Genomic DNA, 27,298 nt, shown 5'->3' with positions numbered 1-27,298 from the left:
TACTATATGTATCTAAAAAAGCACAGGGAGTCCTCAGGTCACGACTGAGGACTTTGTGAATTTGTGGTTGCCAGGCAAGGTGTTTTTAAGTGAGTTGCACCTGGTTTTAAGGCATTGGTTGTTGAGAGACTCACTGTGGTTGTTACACAAATCTGGCTCTCCCCCATTGACTTTGTTTGACAGAGGTCAGCTAGGAAGGTTAGCAATCACATAACTCTGGGACAGCTCAACCAGAGGTGGCATTCTGCCAGTTTGCACCAGTTTGGGTGACCCGGTAGTGGCGGTGGTGTGAGGCTCCGGCCACACACCCTGACATCAACACAGATCTTCTGCCCATGCCAGAAGGGCACGCTCCCGCTACCGAAGTGGTAACGAAGATAAGAGGATTTCATGCCTGAGTGCAACAGTCATATAAATACATGCCAGTTGCCAAGTGCCCATGTTTTGATCATGTGACAGTTACCACAGTTGTAAGTCTCCCCCCCCCCCCAGGCCATTGTAACTTTGAATGTTTCTGGAGGCTGTGGCTTCAATCCTAGGTAGAGGCAGATATTTCTCTCTCTCGGCACATTGAGATTATATCTACTGAACAAAACTCCACATTGGCGACATGAAGGGCATCTGGCCAGTAAACACTCACCTCCATAAACCCTGTAAGGGATTATGGGCTCATTAAAAGACAATGATGATTGCAACTTCAAATAGTCACTAAATGAATGGTTGGAAATTGAGGATTGTATAATTATTAATCATTAGTTTAGAGGCAAGGAAGAATCCTAGAGTATCTTAAGTTATATTTGCTGTTCTGTTCCTCTGTCTTTGTTTTTGTAGTTGCATATAGGTTTTATATTCAAAGGAAGAAAAGTTTGAGTTTTTAATAGCAAAGATCTAAGTAACGCATTGCACCCATAAAATGCAGATTTTTCCCAACAGATGTCATATTATGATGACTTAATGCAAATCTGATAGCAAGTTAAATCAAAGTTTTTATGCAGAAGTAAGAAATTAACAATTTTTATTAGACTTACGCCCAAGCAGTATAGATTTTCTGATTTTGTGCAAGCTAAAAACAGCTTTAACATCAAATGATTATACTGCTTTTGTTTCCTTATCTGGATAAATAGCTGATGAATAATTTCCTATTCCACATATACCCCCTTTGTACAAAAATGAGATGAAGCTTCTGAAATAATTATGGCAAAAGTAAGGGCTTTGTAGTTTCAGATAAATAGTTGAACTTTTTAATTCTTAATCTCATCCCCCATTTTTTCATATTTATCCCAGGTAGCCTATGCATATTTTATTAAAAGAAATAAGACCGGCTACAACCATCTTAATTTAATTTAAAGCTGAAACAACTTTCTCATATACATTTTAAACCACTGAAGAAGTAGTTCTTTGCACAGGAAGGTATGTTCAAAGTGTTTATAATTTTCCTTTTCAACTTCTAAAAGAAGTTGACTTCTTTGGCTCAAAATATTTTTAGGGAGACATTTACTGAAATTTGAGATGAGCGAAGTTGATGATTATCCCCTACGGTTGTGGAACGATGGCTTAACCTACCGACAAATTTTAGATTATTTTTATAAATCTAAATATGCTTTTTAGCAATTGTAAAAGAGTTTTTCGTGAAGAAAAGGAACATCCAGGGGTCTGCTTTTTGGGTTCTACAACTGGAACCCAATTGGATTTGAGTAAAAACAGGTTTATAAACATATGAACATTTTGCCATCCTGACAAACAAAACACTTCAACAAATAAATAAGAGGCCAGTTGAGAGCTGCGTTGCATTTTTCACACACATCCCACCCTCTCAGGTACCTACACGCTTTGAATTCGGAGAAAAATCATCATCGCTGAAGTATTAAGTGCTTTATAAAAAAATAATACCGTTGGATTTCTTTACGTGTCATCCTGAAGATGAATTTAATTGTTGAAGGAAATGAATGAATTTGCATCCAGGCAACCTAATGGGGAAGGCGGCATCTGCTTAAATATGGCACTGAATAATGTTAAAAAGACTAATAGTTAAAAAAAAATCCTTCTCCTTTCTTTTTAAGTAGAGAAATAAAACCCGAAGAACGCTATGTTTTCTGTTTCATTCCCTCTGCAAACTACAACTGGTTGCAAATGTTTGTTTGTTTTCCTGTCTTTAATTAAGTGTGGGAAAAACATCATGACCGAGATGTACCTTGCTCATTTGTTCAATACAGTGTTTTATAACTTCATAAGAACAAAATGTAGAGCTGACAATCACCTTGAGGAAACTTAAAGTAGCAAAGAACTGACCTCGGGTTATTACACTCTTGATACTTCAGTTGCAGGGAGATTTCATCATGCAGTATTCACTATAGCGTTCCATAGATAGAGCCCTGCGTTGCCGTGTGAGCTGACGTGGCCACAGGTTCTCTGTTGAGGATGGTTGCCACCATGGTACTCCAACTTCCCTTTTGCATCCCTTGGTGTGTGCAGACGACACAGAAAAGTATTGAGACATTGAGCTTCGTCTGAAAGTTCTTCAAGTTACTGAGATGGAGTAAATTATCTGATCGTGGCAAAGCAGGAGTTGAACAATTGCAAATAGGTGAACAGGAGAACTTGCTCTTCTATGGTCCTGTGTCAGGGTTCCAGATAGCATCCAAAAGTACATCAGAGTCCAAGGCAAAGTATTGCTCAAAGTTCCAATTTATTAAGAGAGCCACGTTGGCACATCTGGGGAAAACCCGAATCTGAATTCCTAGTCTTCTCCACCTAGTTGAAAGTTCAAGATCTGCCCCCCCCCCCTACACCCACCCACAAGTCCATCACATGATCAAATCTTCCACTGTCATGCTGGCAGTTCCACCCATCCAGTTCCGGTCAGGTGCAAAGGTGCCAAGACAAAGGATGACCTTGGCTTTCTAGAAAGAATTTCGCTATGGCTACATCGCATCTCACTCCTTACAATCCCCCCCTCCCATTTTCCCACAATAGTAAATGCATAGTAGAATAATAGAAAGTGTGGCAGGCCAAAGATCCGAAATAAAAGATGGCCGCATCCCCCATAACCCATCATAATTTTAAAACAGTTGATGCAAGCAGATGGGCCTTCGGTATTAATAACTCAGGTTTCACCTCTGATAGTAGCCTGTACTGTATACAAGTAGTCCTCAAATTATAATCACATTTGGGACCAGCATTTCTGTCGCTAAACACGGAGGTTCTTAAGTGAGCCATACTCCACTGTTATGACCCTTTTGACATGGTTGTTGTGTGAACCACAGCATTTGTTAAGTCGACCGTCTGCTCGTTAAGCAAATCCATCTTCTCCCATTGACTTTGCTTGTTGGAAGCTCGGCTGGCAAGTCTTCAAATAGTGACCATGTGATCCTGCATCCGTCATTAAAACATGCCAGTTGCCAAGTCCCCAAATGTTGATCATGTGACTGTAGGGATGTTGCAAGGACCCATCATAAGTAACTTTTTTTCCCCCAGTGCCATCGTAACTTCAATCCCTAAACATGAATCTGTAATTATCGGTAAAAAAAAATTTCCTTTGGTGGTGGCGGTGGGGGGATGGATGGATTAGTACACAGGGGTGTCGAACTCTATATATCACTGAGGGCCGCATCAGAGTTTTGTTTCACTTTGGGTGGCTTTGGTGGGCATGGCCAGCTTAACGTCACTCGTGTCGGGGGCGCCTCTGGTGGCCCGAGCACTCTGCCAGTGAAAATGGGCTCCCAAGCTGACGGCCTCCTGCAATGATCCGCCAGTGAAAATGGAGCTCGGGAGGGCCGCATGCAGTCCTCCCGAATTCCGTTTTTGCTGGGAGAGGCACTGCAGGCTGGTCTTTTGCTGTTTCTAGGGCGGCAACGTGGGCCAAATTTAAGCACCCCACGGGGCTGGATCCGACCCCCGGGCCTTGAGTGAGACACCCCTGGATTAGTAGCTTTAGTTACTATGTGTGTCTTTTAAGTATAAGTGAAGCAATTGTATTTTCAGAACTACAGGAGACATCTACAAATTAAGTAATAATAGCGCTGAGGTTTACCTTTTCAACACGAACAATGGGCTTCTGGGGAAAGACATTTTGTGGGTGTATGTGTGTGAAAATAATCACTTTGCTTGTAGAAAAATGTGCAGGCACGTTATTCTGTGCACCTAGATCTGGCTGCAGTTGTGTTGTCCTTGTTGCTGTTGTTGTTGTTGTTGTTTTTCTGTTAAAAACAACAAAACAGTATAACCCTCACACACACACATTTCTTCCATGTCAAAGAGCATAGTCTATCAAGAAAATCTTATTAAGCTGTCAGCATTTCCAATGAATATTTCAGCACAGATGCCATATATCTTGAAATACGGTAGCTCTCTTTAGCATCAGTGTCAACTTTACTAAGAGGGGGAATTATTTCTCAGACAAAATAGCATAAATATTGCAGGTGGTTGGAACTACGGAGAGAGGGAGTCTCTCGAGTCACTTGCTTTATTCTAGTTTTCAAAAAAAAAAAAAAGCTGCACTGAAGTTTCCTTGAAAAGGGAAGCAGCTTTTATAAGTGGACTTCTCTGGATTTTTTTCTAAAGCATTGAAATAACATAATTATGCATAAATGCACTAAAAAACTTTATTGTCCTTTTTAGAGCAACTGCTATGAAATCGGGAAAACGGGCTTTTGAAACCACTGGCTTGGAAATTTACTTTCTGGTAAAACGTTAGCAAGATTTTATGATAATGAATAGGCAGTGCTCGCTTGTAACACTTGCTTATCCTTGTACTGTTCTGACCTAGGCTTCAACAAATCACAAAATAGACTCCTTGACCCCCAAAATCCAAACCCTTTTTATTTGGCTAATGTGAGTAAAGTGTGAAAAAGTAACGGAAGCTCACTCCCTTGTGTGGTGCTTGGGATTCGAACCGCCGAACTGCCAACCTTTTGATCGACAAGCTCAGCGTCTTAGCCACTGAGCCACCACGTCCCTTACGTCGAGGACTACCTGCACATAAAAACCTGGATGTTCATTTAAAGAATTTGAAACCCACAAGATAAGAGCTGGGAGCCTCATTGTCTATTAAATGTTAGCAGGTGTTTGTGGAAAATTAATGTATGCAACTCTTACTCTTCTGTTAAAGGATTTATTCTATAAAGTACCTTCCCAGGGGAAGCTGAGTCAACACATCTAATCATTGGTTTAGAGAGGTGTCTCCTTTGCTTAGCCCAAAAGCATGTTGTGCTGTTGTGCAACTTAACATTACTTTGTGTCTCTGCGTGTATAATTTTTAATGTTTAAGTCAACATGAACGTTCCTTAAACAGAAAAAGACAGGCTATGCATATATTAATTAAATGAAAAAGAAAGTGATGCTAAGTACGCGCACTCGGAGAAGGTGAAAAGGAGAAATGTTAAATTTCCTTTAATTAAATGACTGACGTAATGATTTTCAATGATTAAACTTGTGGGACTCATGGAATTAAGATTTATCGGTGATCTGTTAGTCTTCCAGATAATATTTTTGGCTTGTTGATTAGTACTGAGAGGTGATTATTAGTGTGGAAGCTAATCTTTTCTTACTTAGGAATGGTCAGTTAGATGGCACACTTATAGGCATTCACGTAAATCAGTCATTTACCATGAGATTATGTAAATTGTGTAGTTTGGGTCGCCACGATGTAAAAAAGATGTTGAGACTCTAGAAAGAGTTCAGAAAACAGCAACAAAGATGATTAGGGGACTGCAGGCTAAAACATATGAAGAACGGTTACAGGAACTGGGTATGTCTAGCTTAATGGAAAGAAGGACCAGGGGAGACATAACAGCAAGTGTTCCAATATCTCAGAGGCCGCCACAAAGAAGAGGGAGTCAAGCTCTTCTCCAAAGCACCTGAGGGTAGGACAAGCAATGGGTGGAAACTAATCAAGGAGAGAAGCAACTTAGAACTAAGGAGAAATTTGCTGACATAACAATTAACCAGTGGAAAAACTTGCCTCCCTCCAGAAATTGTGGCTGCTCCATCACTGGAGGTTATTAAGAAGAGCCTGGGCAGCCACTTGTCTGAGATGGTAAAGGTTCTCCTGCTTGAGCAGAGGGCTGGACTAAAAGACCTCCATGGTTCCTTCCAGCTCTATTCTGTTCTTCTTGGCAAAGACCAAAACAGTGAAAGGGGATCAAAGCAGCCAATCCTAAAGGAAATCAACCCTCACTGTCCTTTGGAAGGACAGATAGTGAAGCTGAAGCTCAAATAGTTTGGCCACCAAATGAGAAAAGACTCGTTGGAGAGATCTCCGGTGTTGAGAAAGTTGCCTCCGAGGTCCCTTCCAACTGTGCTATTTTATTCTATTCTCAATGTTAATGCAATTTGTTGTGTAAAAATGGACAAGATAGAATTGAAAAGACTTGACGGCATGGGGCAAGGCTACCTGAGGAACTATCTTGTCCTATTTACATCATCCAGTGGTGGGGTTCCATTTTTTTTTAAACTAGGGGATTGCTCATGTGTGCACGCACACTCGTGCCCATGCGCGACACTTCTGCGCAGAAGCATCTGGGCAGGTGGGCGGAGCCTCCTGCCTCCACCACTACCGGTTTGCCCGATACGGGCCGAACTAGCAGAAACTCACCTCTGACATCATCCTGTCCTACCCACCCAGTTTGGCAGGGAAAGTAGGTTGCAGGTCTGGTTGGTAAAGAATTTTGATTGTCAGGAGAGTTTTGAGAACAAACAGGTTTTTGAGAAAGCCGCAATGTGTGCACCAAGGTAAACCACATTGAGCTCAGAGAAGAGCCTTTGATATATCAAGATATAGTTTTTTTGCAGTACAATTTTACACCCAAGGGTGAGGTGTTTACCCTTTAAAATTCCTTCTTTACCCTTTAAAATTCCTTATTCAAGCATTTTATCCTGTAGTCTACCTTGTCACCACCGGTGTTCAATATTTTGCTTTGTCTTAACATTATAACTGTTAAATTGTGTAGAGGTAATGTTTAATGGAGATCAGTAATTGAGTTAATGATCAGGTGTGAGAGTACATTAAGTAGAATGCAGCTGTTAATTTTCAAAACCCATGTGTTTCCAGATTTTGGGATAGGCTAATAGTGAAGTTTTAGTTAATTAAGTCTCTCAACCATTGCAACCTTCTTTTGGGTTTTCCTTGTCACCAGAACAACTGGCTGCATTTAATTTCCTCTACCGTTCTCGTTCACGTTGGCAAATGTCATTGTTACAAGTGCAGGTATAAAGCAGGTGTCACAATAAAATTATCCTTTCCCGGGGATCCATTAATTTCAGGGATAGTCAGTACTGTAGCCGCCTCAGCTTCCTCCTCAGCTGCACATGGAGCTCATCACATAAGCATAACCTGGAAAACAGCCTCTTGCAGCATGTTGCATCAGCTCTTTCTCTCCGGCTTGAATAAACAAAGACGTGATGGCTCACAAAATAGATTGCCGTCTTCACCGAAAACAAAACCTCGGTTGCTTACCAACAGGTTTAATATAGACACTTTGGTTTTTATTTTGTTTGGTGAAGCACTTAACTCTGCCTTCTCCGACACCTGTAGCTCCTTCCCAGCTCCCTTGGCTGTGTTTTAAATTAACTTGGCCATGATTGTGGAATAAGTCAAACTCCAGTTCGGTCTTGCCGTGTTGGATGCAAACCAGTAGGAGGCCCTAACATGCTGAGAAAGAAATTGTGGTTCTTGGAGACAACCAGTTGAATAGGGTCCAGATGATGGAAAGGGTAGACGATGCGCCGGTCCATTTTGCAATTGGTTGACACTCTAAATTTATTTATTTTTTATTTATTTGGTTTGTCAAACATGTACAAGATAACAGGTATAAGTATAAACATGGACATGAACAAAGGAAATGAGTACAAATAAATGGGGATAAGAACGGTAGGGAGCACATAAGGACCTCTTAGGAATGGGATGAGGTCCACGGTAGACAGTTTAAGGTTGAAGCTGTGAGGGTTTGAGGATGTAACAACGGAGTCAGGTAGAGCATTCCAGGCGTTGACCACTCTGTTGCTGAAGTCTTATTTTCTGCAGTTGAGTTAGAAGCGGTTTACCTTGAGTTTGTATCTATTGTTTGCCCGCATATTATTGAGTTGAAACTGAAGTAATCATTGACAGGTAGGAGTTGTAGCAGACAATTTTGTGTACTATGGAGACCGTAGGCAGCGTATTTCCAGATTGTCCAAGCCCAAAGTTTCGAGCCTGGTGGCATAAGGGATTCTATGGTGAGCATTGTTGTTGCACAACTGTAGCCTAGCCTTATCAAAAAATCATCCTTTAAATCCCAAAATAAAATTCAAATGTTACTCTTTGTGGGTCTTAATGCCATTCCTTTTAACATGCACATTCACTTGATATTTTTTGTTGTTTTAATTAAGCAAGATCTTAAGAAAACCAACTCTGGCATTTTAAAGGTTTCTGTATATGTAAATAATCAAGGACTTTTTTTTTTTTGCTTTGTAGTGAAAAAGACAGTGGAGAATGTGGAGGAGAAGAAGTTAATGATGCCCAAGAAGAAAGTGAAAGAATTAAGAATATTGGATGGGAAGACTGCCCAAAATTTGTGTATGTAACATAGTAATTTTATCCAAGGCTCATTTGAGGGTTTTTTCCCCCCAGCCTTTTCAAAAATAATATAAGGAATAGATTTATCATTTAATATTTAGAAGTAAATTATTATAGGAATGGATTATATTGTCTTCTCAGCCCTTGTTTTCATTAGCAGTATCCTGTGGAGATACCATTTCTTCAGCAGAAATGGATGACAATAGATATGTAACAGAGCTCTGTTTTGATTGGTTGTCCCTTCATTAGGATCTGGGTTCAGTTTGATGGTGGTGTTTTGTTTCATAAATCTAAGAATTAAAGTGTTAGAACTTAACTGTATTGACATTATACACAGAAAGAGAGAGAGAGGGAGGGAGGTACTTTGGTACTCATCATTAATTGGTTCCAGGAGATGTGATGAGTACCCAAAATGATGAGTACCAAACAATTTTTCCCATAAGAAATAATGTAAGAAAGTCACAAGGCAGCTAACAGAAATAAGTTCCAACTTGTGCTTTTACTACTAAACAAACAACGAGTATCGGAACAAACGTCAACATGTGTTGAGTGCCAAATTGGATCCTTTTAAAAAACAGTTGAATACCAAGGTATTACACATACACACACACACACACACCACAAAATCAGTATTTTCATATATTGTATATCTGTCCCCAGACTTGTACCATGTTGCCTACATTTCTAAGTTATATTTTTATCCTTCACACCACAACTTCATTGTATAAAATGGTGTTTTATTTCATACAATGCAGTACAATGCATAAAATAGGTATAAACCTGTCTTCAGATTACGAGTCCTTGAAAAAAGCCATACTTTTCACCATAAAATATACAAGAGGCATCATTTAATGTCTTCTCTCAAATTATGATGGTGTGTCATTTCAGCTATATTCCTGGGATCTTTCCGCATGCCTTACGAAGAAATAAAACACATTATATTAGAAGTAGATGAAGCAAAACTAAGTGAAGCATTAATTCAGGTAAGTTACTATGCCATTTTCTTTGAATCAAATTTAACACTCTTATGAAGCTCTGTGGACATCTGAAGCTCGTTGTGCAGCTTGCATCCAATGTCAAAATTATATGCCTTAACTGGAGAGGAGTGTTTAAAATTCTGATTTATGACCAAAGTAATATGCTGAAAACCTTCAGTGATGCTAATCCTTAAAAATGGGGAGGGGAAAAATCCAGCTGATGCACATGGATCAAATGTTCCCAGCAGGGAACAATAGGACCACATCAGTGGTGAAATTCATTTTTTTTTAAACTACCGGTTCTTGTGGGCGTGGCTTGGTGAGCATGGCAGGGGAAGGATACTGCAAAATCTCCATCCCCATCCTACTCTGGGGCCAGCCAGGGGTGATATTTGACAGTTCTCTGAACTATTCAAAATTTCCTTTACCGGTTGTCCAGAACCTGCTGAATTTTATCCCTGGACCACATTCACAAATATGCATGTTGATTCACAATCATTTTAAAATCCTTTTTAGCATACCGTAGCGATCTAATCATTTGTGTCATCTCAATATTTTAATTGGTGTGAATTTTGCTTTGGCAAATCTAGAAAACTTGGGATCACACCTAACAAGAATCAGAAACAGACAACCTTGGAGTAGCTGGATCTTTTACGACAGGGGTGTCAAACTCAAGGCCCGGAGGCTGGTTCAGGCCCACAGAATGCTTCGATCTGGCCTGCAAGGCTGTCCTGAAAACAACAAAGGACTGGCTTGCAGTGCCTCAGCCAGCAAAAATAGAGCTTGGGAGGGCCGCTGGCAGTCCCCCCCCCCAAGCTCTATTTTTGCTGGGAGAAGGTTGCAGGAGGCCATCCCAGCCGAAAATGGAGCTCGGGAGCCTGTTTTCGCTCGCGGAGTGCTCGGGCCACCACAAGCACCCCCGATACGAGTGACGTCAAGCTGGCCATGCCCACATTGGTTGCACCCACCCCGAGATGAAATACTACCCTGATGCAGCCCTCAATGAAATCAAGTTTGAGACCCCTGTTTTACAGAGTATTCCGATGCTTCGTATAATAATATTTTTTTAAAAAAAAACACACACACAATAAGCAGTCATATTGAAGAATTGTTCAATAATACCAATTCAGAGCCTGTTAGAAATGACTTTGAATTGGAAACGAGGCTTTCATCTGAATTCCTGAAAGAGCTCATCTCTATCTGTTATGATAGGTTTAATAATGAAAAGGCACAAAGCAGGCCCAAAGAAACGCTATCACTTTAATGAGTTGTTTTGAAACAGGAAGGAAAGGTGATATGTTTTGAATGCAAGAAAGGGCACCTGTTTCAATATTTTCACTTAACTAACCTTTAAGTGTGCAATTAACATTTTCAGAAAATAAAAGTTTCTGCTAAATTATTGCCGAAATGTGAAAAGTAGTTTAAGTGATGTCTCGGTTTGGTTTAATGGGCAGTTTTTAACATCTCTGTGCTGATGTGCTGCAAAATTTGAAATATGACGCATGAGAGATTAAACACTACGTTTCTTCAATACTGTCACAAATACTTTTTTTTCACTTTCTCTAGTTGGATATGTGGGTTCTACTCAGAAAGAGGTTGGGTTGGGTTTTTTTTTTGGTTGGGTTTAAAAATGTTTAACTGTAATATAACTATGAATGTGCTGAGCTATATCGGGCTCATGTATGGAATAAGGCCTGAAAACAATGCACAAACAATCATAATCTTTCAATGACTCCAGAATCCCTTGCAGGGTGGAGTCTGGCTAACTGAATGGGGCTAGCAAGAGTATTTAATGGCCAGATGCCCTTCCTGTCACCAATGCAGAGATTTGTTCAGCAGATATATTCTCATTGTACCCAGAGAGAGAAATATCTGCCTCTACCTAGGATCGAACTCACAGCCTCATGATTCTGACATGAGAGCTCCACCTCTAGGCCATCACTCCATCCATCCATCCATCCATCCATCCATCCATCCAACCAACCAACCAACCAACCAACCATCCACCCATCCAACCAACCAACCAACCATCTATCTTTACCTAGGATCAAACTCACAGCCTCCTGATTGTGAGGCAAGAGCTTCTCCTCTAGGCCACCGTACCACTCCAAAACAACGCACAAACAATCCAACTTGTAATACCGATTTCAAATTTTGAAAGTTGTAGTTTTCCTTTTTCCTCACTGTTCTAAAGACATTTTCATCCATTTTTATGAATGGAAGCCAGGAACCAGCTCTGGAACGTAATGATTGAACTCAAACACTCTTGATTCCATCTAAGGTTGATTGCAGATAGTCCTTGACTTTTGACCACAATTTCTGTTGCTGAGCGAGACCATTGTAAAGCAAGCCTTGCCTCATTTTACCACCTTCCTTGCCGTAGTTGTTAAGGGAATCCCTGAAGCTGTTAAGCTAGTAACACGGTCGTAAAGTGACTCTGGCTTCCCCATGGAGTTTTCCTTGTCAAAAGGTGGCAAATGGGGACCCCATTGCAACTGTCGGAACACAGCAATGTTCCTAAATATGAGTCATATGCCAAGCATCTGAATTTTGATCATGTGAGCATGGAATTGCTGCAATGGTCATAAATATAAAACACAGCTTTACGTCACTTTAGAAATAGAATAGCAGAGTTGGAAGGGACCTTGGAGTTATGCTGGAACACACACACACACACACACACACACACACACACACACACACGGCCATTTTTATATACATAGATAGCTTTCATTTAATTGTTATGCTTCCCATGTGTTAAGAGGTGGGGGTGAGAACATTTTGGCTGGAGAAATAAGAATTATTGAAGAGTTGACATCTTTTACCACAAGAGGCTTTCAAAAGTTTGTAATAATTCCAACTGGGTGCAAAAATGTCCACTGAAAAGTCTTTAACTCAGTTCTGACATTGAATGTTGACCCTCCTCTGATTTTTGTATTCGTTGATCCTTCTTTCTTTACCTTCTTCTTCTGTTATAATCTCAAGAGCCAAGCTTTCTTCATTTTCAGTTTATACACAGTGCTTGCCATCCATGGTACATATTGCACTTTGGCAGGTTCTCCAACCCTTCTTGCCTCCAGAAGTTGTAAATGCTCCAACACTAGAAATTTTTAAGATGATTTGGGATATTGTCTGAAGTGATGTAAGGTTTCTTGCCTACCCAGGGGGTTGCACTAGAAGACCTCCAAGGTCCCTTCCAACTCTACCATTCTATTCTATATTCTGGCATAACCATCACAACAGCAACAACGTCTGCCTGGAGAAGAATTTGATCAGTGATGTTTCCAGAATCTGGAATAAAGGATGTCTGATGTATAATTTGTAATAGTTTTGATGTAAGGCTTTATCGAACCGTTCTTCAGAAAGGCTGAATTGGAAATGTAATTTCATGATTCACACTGAAGCTCCTCTTTCACACCCACGAGTGGAATGGACACTGTCATGAATATATGGAAAGAAACCACGGGCTCATGTTTCAAGGTCATACGATCACCTCGTTATATTTGGAGCCAGGGTATACACAACCCTTTGCTAAAAACTCAGCAGAAATGTTCTCAGTATATTGAATGGGTAGTGAATGAAATAATTCCCAAACAGTGAATAATATCTGGGGATTGCCTGCTTGTGAATTAAGGGGGGGGGGGAGATCTGCTTTTCATGAAAAAAGTAATTGCTCAATGGATATCAAAATAATCCTTTGAAGTTATAATGCATTTTGCAAGTTTAGGACATTGCGGTAGTTAAAAGACACAGTCTTTGAACTGCCGCAAATCACTTTTTGATATGATTGGACACCATCGTACGCTGGGAGAAAGATGTGTGGGACACTGTGAAAACCTTTAATTGTTGTCTTCCTTTCTGAGAGAGAGAAGAGTAGTAATCTCTAATTTCTGTTCTCACATTAGAACTTGGTTAAAAATCTCCCTGAACAAAAAGAACTTAATGCCTTAGCTGAACTGAAGAATGAATATGATGATCTCTGTGAGTCAGAACAGTTTGGAGTTGTGGTAAGTTGAATTGTCTCTCCTCTCCTTTCTCCTGCCCTTCCTCTTTTCTCATTCTCATTCTCCTCCTCCTTCTCCTCCTTCTCCTTCTGCTTCTCCTGCCCTTCCTCCCCTCCCCTCCCCTCCTTTCTCCTCCTCCTCCTTCTCCTCCTGCTTCTCCTGGCCTTCCTCTCATCTCCTCTTTTCCTCTCCTTTCCCCTCCTCTCCTTTCCATAAAATATTTATTCTACTTCTACTCTAGCTAAAATTCTTAATCATGCCTGACCTTATGTGTCATGATGATCAAAGGTTAGATAGATGTGGCCACCTAGCTGGATCCCTAATCACTGCTCAGATGGTGGAATTAATTGTGGAATGAAAGATACTTGGAATCTCTTTTTCCAACTTTGCTTCAGAATAGCCTGCAAGCATAAAAAAATATTTTAATCCATTACTACTTCCAAAAGATTCTTGGGGAGAAAAAAAAAGGGTCAGAACAATGTTACAAAATACAAAGTTACTTGAATATTTTCATCTAGTACCTTCCTCTAAAGTAGATATTACAGTTTTCATCAAAGCTAAAAATGTGGCTTCAAGGGACACTATGAGGTAGAGTCTAGGAAAAGAAAAAGATATCACTCAATTTGAACCATATTTCTATATTAACAGTTTTATAGGTGTTGATTGCAGCAGCTTTGGTTTTCTTTCTGTTACGCTGTCAGAAGTCTTTGTTTCTTTTACCCGTTTATCTTCCCTTAGGGCTCCATCAAGACATGTGAATGTCTTTTCCTTTGGAACAGAATCCCCATATTTTCTCACACTTGTCATTTAAGCTTCTTTTGGGTCTCTTCGGATTCCGAGATGTTCTAGGCGGAGCAAAGTTTTCAGAGTGCATCCCATATAATCACATTGCATTAAAAAAAACCCCACCATTGGGCAAGATTAGAGCAAAAGGTGGCTCAGTGGCTAAGATGCTGAGCTTGTCGATAATAAAGGATGGCAGTTCAGCAGTTCGAATCCCTAGCGCCGCGTAATGGAGTGAGCTCCCATTACTTGTCCCAGCTTCTGCCAATCTAACAGTTCAAAAGCAGGTAAAAATGCAAGTAGAAAAATAGGAACCACCTTTGGTGGGAAAGTAACAGTGTTTTGTGAGCCTTCGGTGTTTAGTCATGCCAGCCACATGACCATGGAGACATCTTCGGACAGCGCTGGCTGTTTGGCTTTGAAACGGAGATGAGCACCGCCCCCTAGAGTCGGGAACGACTAGCACATATGTGCGAGGGGAACCTTTACCTTTTACCTTTAAGATTAGAGAGAAACATCCCCTTACATGGTGAACTGCTGTAATTATCCAAACTAACAGTTCATTTAAGAACATCACATCCATGGGAGAATTTTTGTCATGTTGAAACGCGTAGGGATTTCATAATTTCTTCACACAGTGTTGAGGTCCTATTTTGGCAAGGGAGCGTTAATCTCTGACAGTTGTTCTACTTATCTGCAAATCCACAGCTTACACACAAATACATTTTTATTATTGTTTTGCGTATTACAAAGAATTCTGCTGGACTTAGGGAAGATTCACCTGTTTATGGAGCACAGAGCATATATATGAGTGGAAAGCGATTAGGAGCTAAAAGGATGCTCTTCTTTGTCCTTTCAATATCTCTTTGACCCACCTTCACTGCCTTTTTTATTACCATTTAACCTCTTGGGTCTGAAATTTAATCCCAATGCATTTTTTCAAGGTAGTCCTAAACCTCTGCTCAAATGATGTTTTCAACCTTATAACCTGTTTGCTTATGTGGACCCAAATACATTCATGATAGCTAGACCTTCCAGAATCATTTCTAATCTTATTTTGCCCCAATTTGTATTCTTTGAAGAAGTATTATTTTAATTTAGGCTTTGTTGTGGGGGGGGGGAAGTGAGGGGACACACAGATAAGAGACAACCCAGGCCAGAGCTGGATAAAAGATAGAAGAAAAGAATAAAAATAGCCACTGCCTAGAGCCTAAATATCCATGTGGATGAGAGTAGCAAGAGCTTACTCTGGCAAGATTCTGTCTATAGTATGCACGCAAATAAAGAACTGAATTTTGGCTGGATGATTGTACATTGTTCTTCGCTTTAGCCTGACAGCTTTTAACTAAGTCACCCAGATGTACTAATAAATGACATCTAACTCACATTTTAAGTGCAAACCAGCATACATACATACATACATACATACATACATACATACATACATACTTATTTATGTTGTATTTGTGCTGATAAATAAATAAAGGGAGACTAGTATAGATCTATTTCGAGCTCTTTAGCTCTCATCAGCTAGCCATACCCTTACTGGGATTTGAACCTGGGCCATCCCAGTAAGGGTATGGCTAGCTGATGAGAGCTAAAGAGCTCGAAATAGATCTATACTAGTCTCCCTTTATTTATTTATCAGCACAAATACAACACAAATATAAAAAGGCAACGTTAAAAATTAAAAAAAAAATACGATTTTCTGCCTGGATGGTTTTCTGTAATGAGCCGAAGGACAGAAAGGGGGAGTAGTGAGCTTCCTCCCATATTTGGGCATACCAGGGGTTGCAACACAAATGCATATACATATACAGATACATATACATATAGGTATACGTATACGTATACGTATATGTATGCGTGTGTGTGTGCGTGTGCATGTGCATATGCTTGTGTATATGTATATGTATATGTACATGTATAAGATGTGCTGTTTGTTAGAGAGGCTTGTTAAATAATGAAATTAGAGGATCACATTGTTACTATGCAATCATGTTGAACCTTTCAAAGGTGCTGCTTATAAAATCTGATCACATTTAATAGATTTTATAGACATCATTGCTAAAAAGGGGTCCTGCTTATAATAATCTGAGACCTGGTGTTTAAAGTGTATAGGATGCTTGCAATTTGCGTCTGAAGGTGAGAGATTGTTTTCGTTCTTCAGAATGCATACACCTATTTGCATATACACATTAGGTGAGTTAATGATTAATATAAGGCCTTAATTGGATAATCAATATACCCATCAAATCTAATAAAGGTCAAAATTGGATGTTCAAAATTCATTTGGAAAAGTCACACTTTCTAATTAGGTGACTTATTATAACAGTCTAATTAGCTTAATATTCTTATTTGTGCATGAAAATTAGAGCATCACATTTTCATTTAGATGAAACATTAAGATGAATTATGTCTTCAAATTAGGTACAGCATTTGGAATTGTATCCTAGTGTATTTAAAAAAAAAGTTTTGCAGTGATTTTGAGGAAGATGACATTGAATGATGGAAAACAAAGTAAAGTTATTATAGTTGATGTTTCAGATATGAAAATTGACATGTTCCAAACTGTTTATAGTTTTGAGGTTGCTTTAATGTTTCTTATTTGGGATTTCTCTGATACAAAGAAATGATACAGTATTTAATAAGCACTTCCTGACATATATTATGAATTTCACCATGATAATCTAAAGAAAACATTAACAACAAATATACAATTTAATTGTCACATACGTAAGTACAATAATGTTGATTGCATTTATTATTTGTTCAGTTCTCTCTCTAATTCGCTCCCTTTTGTCTTCCCTGCTCCTGCTCAACCCTTAATCTTTATTGGAAGATCAGAAAAATAAATGAAGCAAAAAAAAATGTATTTAGCTCTTAAATATTACAAGCCAGTTTCCCAAGAATGTACGTAAATGCATGATTGGATTGGAGCACAATTTAGAGGAATTAACTTTTCTCCGCCTGACATGAATTATGGATCTAACTCCTTTTAAGAATACCATTTGACCTTCAGGATGACAGAAAAATAACCCCCTTGAAGGAGATCCGCCAGGGTGAAAGAGTCTGGTTATTTTAGGTGCTCAAAGGAGGAAAAAGCCATTTAGAAATGCTTTAAGTATCAAAAGCATAAATCTATCAGAAAGTCTGTAGGGAAATAAAGTACTTGTAACAGCTTTTAAAAGCTATTGTTGCCTTCTCTTTTTAATATGGATCAGGTTGAAAAATGAAATTTCCTTGGTGGTGTTTTGATGGACAGTGACTTCATAATGGAATTGAACCCTTGCATATTATGCAATTGCATTCAGTACCTATGGGCACTTTACATAAGGAATCATAAAGCCAAAATCTAGGTCTTATGAAATACAACATAGAATCATATCTGACAACTGTCATCATTTTCAGTCCAATTGTTTTCCAGGCTTACACCAGGGCTTAGCAAGCTATAATTCCTGCAGCGACACTAAAAAGCATTTAATAATTGTATCTGTTCATGCTCTTGTTTGTATACATCAACATTATTTGCACGATTATTACGCTGCTCCTAACCACAATAGAAACTCTGCAACGGAGATCAACATCTTTCTAAATGGAGATTAAATATAGTTCTATAAATCTTCGGCAATGCATATCACAAGGGCTTTGATTAAGCTAATGGAAGACTGAGTTTTGCTTATAATGGTTATCCTTCTTTAAAATGCACTGTATATAGCAATCTCTACAATAATATCACTTTGGAGAATATCGTCAAGAGGGGGAAAAGTGTTTTTACTATCTCAAATGGGATTGATAAAACTATTTGGAGAAATAAAATGACAGGATGCATTATTGGGAAAGCAGGAAGAAGAAGAAAATCACCAGATAACGTGCATTGTAATATTTATTCAATATTTCAGGTTCTCCTTTCTTTCATGACACAGTAAAGCTATTGTGTAATTGTACATAGGTAAATGCAAACATTTGTGATCCTTAGCAAAGTTGAGCAAAGCACATCATGGGGTACCATTTGTCTCAGGTTTTGTTTCTTGGTTACTTTAATTATTTATGTTGTTGATGAACTGACTTCTTTGCAAATTAAAAAAAAACAGTAAACCATTTCAACGTAAAGGACTAGTAAACTTGATAGGGATTAAATCAGGGATGTCAAACTCAATTTCATTGAGGATCACATCAGGGTTGTGTTTGACCTTGGGGGGGGGCATGCCTGGGAGGGGCATGGCTAGGGTGGGCATGGCCAGCCTCAACATCACTCATGTTGGGGGTACCTGTGGTGGCCCAAGTGCTCTGCGAGAAAAAAACGGTCTCCTGAGCTGCGTTTTTGGCTGTGATGACCTCCTGCAACCCTTTGCCAGAGAAAAAAACTTTCGTTTTCGCTGACAGAAACACTATGGGCTGGTCCTTTGCTATTCCAAGGGTGGCCCCGCAGGCCAGATCTAAGCACCCCATAGGTTGGATCGGGCCCCCACACCTTGAGTTTGACACCCCTGGATTAAATGAACCAATATGTATCAGGTTGTAATTGGTGGAATAGCTAAAGTCACCAAGCTAGAAATGAGAGCAAAGCCAGCTATATTATCTTGGACCAATTTGTCTCTTTAGCCCTAGAAGAAATTTGCTCATATAAACTCCTCCTCCTCCTCCTCCTCCTCCTCCTCCTCCTCCTCCTCCTCCTCCTCCTCCTCCTCCTCCTCCTCTTCAGTTTTTTGATATATTTCTTTACCCATCCTGTTGTGGCCTGCCAGCGGCCGGCAGAGCTGGCAGCAGATTCGGACAGTGAGGAGGTTGGGGATGAAGATGGGCCAGTCCTGGAGTCTGGGGAAGGCTCTGATGAGGGCTCTGTGTCGGAGGCAGAGAGGGGGCCATAGTCATCCAACAGTTATCAGCTGCCTTTGGAGTCGGTTATCAGTGGGGCTAAATAACAACTGGAGCCTGTTCCCGATATGTGCATGCACAGAGCTGTCAGGAGAAGGGAACAATTAAAGAACAGAGGTTGACTCGGGAGTAAAGGCACAAGGGGACAGTGAATGGCCCCTCCCATGGGAAATAAATAGGGGCAAAAGGGGAGTGATTTTTGTAGGAGAGAATTAGTTAGTTAGGGTGAAGATTTTCTTATCTGAGAGACCCCTTGCCAAGTATTTCCTTGAACAGCATTGTGTCTGGAAGCTGTCGACCTGGCAACTCTCCAAGGACTGATAAGGTCTGTGTTTGCAATTCACTCTTGAAAGACTGTTTGCCGGGACTTTGCTGGATGTGAATGCTAGGAATTCACATTAGCCAACTAAAAAGGATTTTTGGGGAGACAAGGAGTCCGTTTCGTGATTTGATGACGCCTAGGTTAGAACACATCCATAACAGAACCAACAGTAGTACAGCCACTATCAGATAATGTATCCTATAAATATAATTTTTCTACATACATACAGAGCAGAGGTGAATTGCTCCTATTTTGGCCCGGAACGGGCGAACTGGTACTGGTGGCAAGAGGCTCCCTCTGCCCCCCCCCCTCCGACGCTTCTGCAAGTGAATTGTTAGTAAAAAAAGTGGAAACCCACCACTGATACATAACATACATACATACATACATACATACATACATACGTACGTACGTACGTACGTACGTACGTACGTAAACAAACCTCCCCCCCTACCTCTTCCTCCTCCCCCCTCCCTCCCCCCTCTCTCTTCTACCTATATGTCTTTCTATCCATGAAATTAATTTATTAAGCCTGGGGGCAATTTTTATTTTCCTTAGATTGAAAAACCAACCAATCAACCAGCCAACCAACCAACCAAGTACCTAATTTAAATGAGCTGTACATTCCTACGCCTGTGCAAAAATCCCCTAGAAATGTTGCTATTCATCTGTTTTATTGTCTGAAGCATCTTATTTTTTCCCCACCCTTTCCTCCTCTTCCTTTCCAGATGAGCTCAATGAAACTTCTGCAGCCTCGTCTCAACGGGATCCTTTTCAAGCTCACGTTTGAAGAGCACATCAACAACATCAAGCCTGGCATCATGGCTGTCACGATCGCGTGTGAAGAGCTGAAGAAGAGTGAGAGCTTCACTAAGCTGTTAGAACTTGTGCTAATGATTGGGAACTACATGAATTCCGGCTCAAGAAATGCCCAATCGCTGGGTTTTAATATTAGCTTCCTTTGCAAGGTGAGTGTGAACCGTATAAAAATACATTTTTCAAGTGCCAGTACATTTTTTCTCCACCCACTTTCTGTGTGTGTGTGTGTGTGTGTGTGTGTGTATGTAAAATCTCCTTTTAAACTAGAATGTTACTTCTACTTCCCAAGTCCTACTCATAATGACAAGTATTGAGGAGCAGGTGATAAATTGGTAGGTAGGGGGAGATGGGGAGAGAAAGAGAGACAGACAGACAGACAGATAGCTACATAAAGATAGATAGATAGATGATAGATAGATGATGATAGATAGATGATAGATAGATGATAGATAGATAGATAGATAGATAGATAGATAGATAGATAGATAGATAGATAGATAGAAATAGATATAGAGAGGCAGCGATAGATAGATGATAGATAGATAGATAGATAGATAGATAGATAGATAGATAGATGATAGATAGATAGATAGATAGATGATAGATAGATAGATAGATAGATAGATAGATAGATGATAGATAGATAGATAGATAGATAGATAGATAGATAGATAGATAGATGATAGATAGATAGATAGATGATAGATAGATAGATAGAGCTAAATAGATATTTTTGCTGGAAATATTATAAACTTGTGGTACAAGTTTATGATATGCAAGGTGAGTGGTTATGTTATGATTTAGGCTTTCCAAAAGCGTAAAGCCGATAAATAAAATCCCTTTTATTTAGTTTAAAGGGAAGTCCTGGCTAACAGTCTCGCAAGAGATTTCACAACTACAGACCTTTATCAAACATGGGAGAGCTGCCAGGCCGATATCTTCCAAATGCCACTCTGTAGCAGACAATACTTGGCAAGAAATCAGGAACAGATCTTCACCCTAATGAACTGAACTAATTGCCTCCTGCAAACTCCCCTCCCCTTTCGCTCCTCTTTATTCCCTATGGGAGTGGCCATTCAGCATCCACCTGTGGCTTTACTCCTGAGTTAACCCTTGTTCCTTAACTGTTCCCTTCTCTGTGCATGTGCACATCGGGAACAGGCTCCAGCTGTTCGTCTGCCTCACGGATGTCTGGCTCTGAAGGCAATTGATAACTGTCAGACGGCCCTGGCCCCATCTCTGCCTCCAACGCAGAGCCCTCATCAGAGCCTTCCCCAGACTCCAGGACTGGCCCATGTTAGTCCCCAACCTCCTCACAGTCTGAGTCTGTCATCAGTTCCCCTGGCAGGCCACAACATGCTATGAGTATAAAAATATCTTTACGGGAGTAACAGTATAGTACAAGTAGTCCTTGGCTTAGAAATGTTCATTTTGTTACCGACGTTACAATGGGACTGGAAAAAAATGCCTTAGCACCGTTCTTCATACGTATGACCATTGCAGCATTACTGTGGTTATATAATCAAAATTCAGATGCTTGGCGATTGACTCATATTTATGGCGGTTGCAGTGTGATTCCCTTTTGCGACCTGACAAAAAAAAAATCCACAGGGAGACCAGATTCACTTAACAACTGTGCTTCCAACGTAACAACTCCGGCGAATCACTTAACAGTTATGCCCCCCCCCCCCCAAAAAAAAAACCCAGGACAGTACAGTGGAGCAAAATTCAGTTAACAACTGTCTTGCTTAGCAACAGAAATTTTGAGGTCATAAATCGAAGGCTACCTCACTGGTAAAATTCAATTTTTTTTACTACCAGTTATGTGAGCATGGCTTGGTGGGCGTGGCAGGGGAAGGATACTGTAAAATCCCCATTCCCTCCCCAATCTGGGGCCAGCCAGAGGTGCTATTTGCCAGTTCTCCAAACTACTCAAAATTTCTGCTACCGGTTCTCCAGAACCTGTCAGAACCTGCCATACCCTTACTGGGATTCGAAGGGTATGGCTAGCTGATGAGAGCTAAATAGCTTGAAATAGATCTATACTAGTCTCCCTTTATTTATTTATCAGCACAAATACAACACAAATATAAAAAGGCAACATTAAAAATATGGTTTTCTGCCTGGATGGTCTCCTGCAGTGAGCCAATAGACAGAAAGGGGGAGTAGTGAGTTCCCTCTCATATTTGGGCATACCAGGGGTTGTAACACAAATACACCCCTTTTTAACTGGAATATTGCTTCTAATTCCCAAGTCCTATCTATGGTGAAAAGTGTTGAAGATCAGGTCAGATTTTCCAATCTGCTTTTTTGTTTCTGTTTTTGCCTGGCTTTGATTTAATGCCTTGAATGGTATATCACGTGGAACCGACATTTCAGAAATTTTAATGTATCCTTAATTTTTGCGGCGGGGCACTAACTACCGAGGACGTTTGTGGTTAATGCGCTTCTTTATGTAAACCCCAGACCTGTTTGCTTGTGCGTGTGAAGAGAAGGGGGGAAAAAAAGAAAAAAGAGAACAGCGCTAAATCCTTTGAACCCAATCTGGGGAAATGAGAATGTGAGGTTTAATCCAAAGGACAGCTTAATTTCACTGACCATTATCCAACTGAATTGGGGAGGAAATAACATCTTCCTTAGCGGCTGCAGCACAATAAATAATAGCTTTAACGCAAACTGAAAAGGTATAAAAACAGCAGTAGACCTGTTGTGGGCCGATGGAAAGCGGGGGGGGGGAGGAGGAGGAGGAGATTAAAGCAGGATTTGAAAGAGCATGTTATGAAAAAAAGTTACCATTTAAATCTTTTGTATATCCGGACACAAGAGATGATTCAAGCATAGATTAACCTGATTTACGGGCCCTCCTTTCCGTAATTAATAGTGCATGAATTACTGGGTGCATTTCTCTACATGTAGCGTGCTGGACTTTCAAGGAGATAACTATCGGCATTGTCCATAGAGTATCTTAAAATGCATTTGGGATGGCTTTGTTGTGTTGGTGCTATCAGGAATCGCAATTACAAGGAAGTCTTTAGAAAATGTACAATACGCATTTGTGTTGATTTGAATGAGACCGTCAAGCTAATGGGGTTTGGGCCAAGCATCAAATTCCAGCTTTTGTAGTTTCTCTCTCTCTCTCTGGTGTTCAATCACTAGTATTAAAGAGAAAATATTTTTTTTTCCCCAACGTTAATCCATAATGAACATCACTTTAATCAAGAAACAAATTTATAACGTGGATGTACCCTCCACATCAGTCACCATTTCTTATGAATGAATTAGGAAGGACGTCTTTAGTTTTGCCTTCTTTCAAATTATATTTATAAGTGCCTTTCTTTCCTGGATCTGAAATCTTTAAAGACTAATTTCTGTAAGATCTCAGATGTACGAAGTAGCTAAGTGGATGTATCTCTCTCTCTCTCTCTCTCTCTCTCTCTTTTTGTCCAACTATACATTCTGCTAAAGGGAGGGGGTGGCTCAGTGGCTAATACGCTGAGCTTGTCGATCAGAAAGGTTGGCAATTCAGTGGTTCGAATCTCTAGTGCCGCATAATGGAGTGAGCTCCTGTTACTTGTCCCAGCTTCTGCCAACATAGCAGTTCGAAAGCAGGTAAAAATGCAAGTAGAAAAATAGGAACCACCTTAGGTGGGAAGGTAACAGTGTTCCACGCGTCTTCGGCATTGAGTCATGCCGGCCACATAACCATGGAGATGTCTTTGGACACCGCTGGCTCTTCGGCTTTGAAACGGTGATAAGCACCGCCCCCTAGAGTCGGGAACGACTAGCACATATGTGCAAGGGGAACCTTTACCTTATGCATTCTGCTGGGAAATTGGTCCTATAATAGTTATGTTAAAGTGAGCGGGAATAAGAAATAATATGGTCTCAGAATAATCTTGAATTTTGAGGGTATTTGAGGTAACTTGATAACACATTTCACAATTGAATTATCAATTTACTGAAATGCACTATGTATTTTTTTTTATGTTGTCCTTGTAGAGTTGAAAATAGATAATTCTATGAGAACATCATTAATGAAAAGCAGCACATACATACATACATACATACATACATACATACATACATACATAATGAGTCTGTGGTTAAGCTGCTACTTTTATCCCCTGTTACTATAGATGCGTTAATGAGGGAAGGCAAGGTCACAGTTCTCTGGAAAAAATGAGATGAGAAAACATCTTCTATTTTAGAAAGACATGATATTATTTTAAGGCTAATCTGTTCTTGTATTATATATTCATATTGTTTTATTTATCAAATATAACTTGTTATAAGGGCAATTAAAAAGTCACAGTTCATAATCACTACAATTAAAAAAAAAGATGTGCAGCTGAATCTAAATGTCAAAAAAAACAACAACCCATTATGCTACTAATATATGGTTGAAAATTGTCTGTGGGCTGTAAATCATAAGTACAGGTTGCAGTTACGCCTGGCCAGGTGAACTGAAAACATACAGTACTGAAATAAAGATGTTTGTAGTAGAGTTGCTTTTACTGGCTTGCTTTTTGTGTTATTTTTGCCTTATTTTTTTGGTTTTTTTTAACAAAGGAGAGTACGTTAACTCAAGAGTTAAAGATGCTGGGATTGCCAGATGAAAAGCTGACAGTGCAGGTCCGAGACTTGAGCACAGCACAATGCTCCTCCTCACCTCGCAGTTCGAAACCATGCAAATGCGATTAGATAAATAGGTATCACTTTGGTGAGAAGGTAATGTCGTCCTGTGCACCCCGGTGTATAGTCACGCTGGCCACATGACCATGGAAACGTGGGCAATGCTGGCTCCCTTGGCTAACCGAGAAGTACCATCCCTGGAGTCAAACACGACTGGACACAATTTATCTTTATTTAAATGAGCCATGGCAGTGCAGTGGTTAGAGTGCGGTACTGCAGGCTACTGCCTGCCGGCTGCTGTAATTTGGCAGTCTGACTCTCACCAGGCTCAAAGTCGAGTCAGCCTTCCATCCTTCTGAGGTGGATAAAAATGAGGACCCAGATTGTTGGGGGCAATAGGCTGACCCTGTAAACTGCTTAGATAGGGCTGTAAAGCAGTATATAAGTCTAACTGCTATTGTTATTGCATTTTTTTTACAAAGGTGGTGTGTAATACTAAATAAAATCCCATTTGCAATCCATGACTGGTCTGGACTACTGTACTTAGAGTTTCAACTCAGGTTGCTGGCTTTGAAACAGCAACGTACCTGGGAATGAGGTTATACTAGAATGCAAGGGCCCTAATAACTATCCATGTAACTTTGAAGAAAAGAGATTTGTTTTGTTCATTGAGTTTAATCTCGGTCTTCCTTATTGGGAAGCCATCTCCTAAAAGCAACAGATGGTATCCTTACCCTTTTTTATTGAGTGGACTGCGGTGAAGCTCCCCCATCAACCTGTCACAAGGGCTGTCTTGATATAATCAGCAACAGTGCTATTGATTTGTAGAAATATAGCCCTGGGCACTTTTGATCCCTGAATCACTGGGAAAGAGCACTTTTCAGTGGCAGATGCAAAAAGATAAGACATCTCGGAAACTATGCATTAAACGTGTCTGGTTCTACCGTGTTTCTCCCAAAATAAGACAGGGTCTTATTTTATTTTGACCCCCGAAATATGCGCTTGGCCTTATTTTGGGGGAGGTCTTATTATTTTTGAAGTGCAGGCGGCGGCAAGCATGGTCACTTCATGTCTGCGGTTGTGTTGCAATATTTTCGGGAAGGGCTGATTTTAGCGCATGCGTTGAAAACCCCGACTGGGCTTATTATCCAAGTCTTGTTTTTCAGGGAAACAGGGTCTCTGCAAAACTAATATCTTTATGCTGATTGCAAATCCTTAAAAATGCATTATCTATCCGGATGTTGTACGGCAGCGTGTGAGATGATTGAAGAAAGCAGCAATTTGTAAGCAAGCCTTGGCAGAGAATCGCAGGACTTAATTTTGCTTAAATAAAAGAGGCTTCCATTAGGATTCATGGACTGCATCAAGGCTGGCAGGCAGAAGTTGTAGTTTTGATATATGCACTGAAGCATTCATGATTGTTGATTCATTGAACTGTTAATATTTATACAACTATGGTTCAGAGGGGGGGGGAAAGCGTTTGAATAAACCCACAGCCTCATTAGTAGTCAGGAGATTACCACATTGTCGTGGTAGCTTTCGAAGTTTTGCGTCTATAAATTGACGGGGGGTTGTTTAGCATTTTCACAATTGTTGCTATTCGAACAATGCGAAATGCGGCAGGCATCTTATTAGTAAGTTAAATTTGGGTTGGTTGTCACGTCTTTTAGGTGGATTCACATCTCATTTAAAACAAAAGTCATATAATATTTATATCAAATTCTCATCAACCTGAAATGAAGTGTTGAATTGAGTGCAGCAAGGCTCAGCCCTAGGTCTAGTGCTCTTCAGCATTTTTATTAATGGTTTGAAGAGGTGCGGGGAGTGCTTAAATGCTTATTTAACAAAGCACACAGAGTTGGGGAAAGAAAGAAAAAAAGGAGATTCTGGTAGATAACAGAAAATTAGGGTAGGATAGGATAGGATTGTTCTGATCTAGACTTCCCCAGCAGCACGAAGGCGACTCCTCGTTCCGATAAACCCCTTTTTATTTAATTTACAGTGAATTCTTCTCCAGTAAACTCTTTCCTCTCCCACAGTCCTTTCAAGATAGTTCACGATTACTGACCTTTATCAGGCTTGGAGAGTGGCCAGGCCGATATCTTTCAGACGCCGCAATACTTGGCAAGAATGCAGATCTTGAAGGCCTTGACCAGATTGATAAGTGGAGGAAGAAGGACAATGAAGGGATTGGAACCCGAAGAGAGACATAGAACCGGTTGTCTTTTGAATTGAAAAAAGACCATTGGTAGGAATCCATTAGCATGCTTTAAGGAGCTATGGTTTTTCCAGTTGCAATGTGTGGCTGTGAAGGTTGGACCATGGGAAAGGC

At 40.2% G+C, this 27,298-nt stretch overlaps 1 protein-coding gene across 1 annotated transcript in view; it reads left to right on the top strand.

The window, feature by feature from the left end:
• The window catches only part of DIAPH2 (diaphanous related formin 2), a 276,134-nt gene that overhangs the window by 92,724 nt on the left and 156,112 nt on the right, over positions 1-27,298 (top strand). The window contains exons 18-21 of the mRNA XM_081963960.1: positions 8,450-8,551; positions 9,440-9,534; positions 13,434-13,535; positions 20,244-20,483. Coding sequence (XP_081820086.1) covers positions 8,450-8,551; positions 9,440-9,534; positions 13,434-13,535; positions 20,244-20,483 — 539 coding nt within the window. The remainder of the gene's footprint in view (positions 1-8,449; positions 8,552-9,439; positions 9,535-13,433; positions 13,536-20,243; positions 20,484-27,298) is intronic.

The sequence above is a fragment of the Natrix helvetica genome (assembly GCF_964273705.1).
Source record: "Natrix helvetica genome assembly, chromosome: 11".
NCBI lineage: Eukaryota > Metazoa > Chordata > Lepidosauria > Squamata > Natricidae > Natrix > Natrix helvetica.
This window is presented reverse-complemented; position numbering and strand designations above follow the sequence as displayed.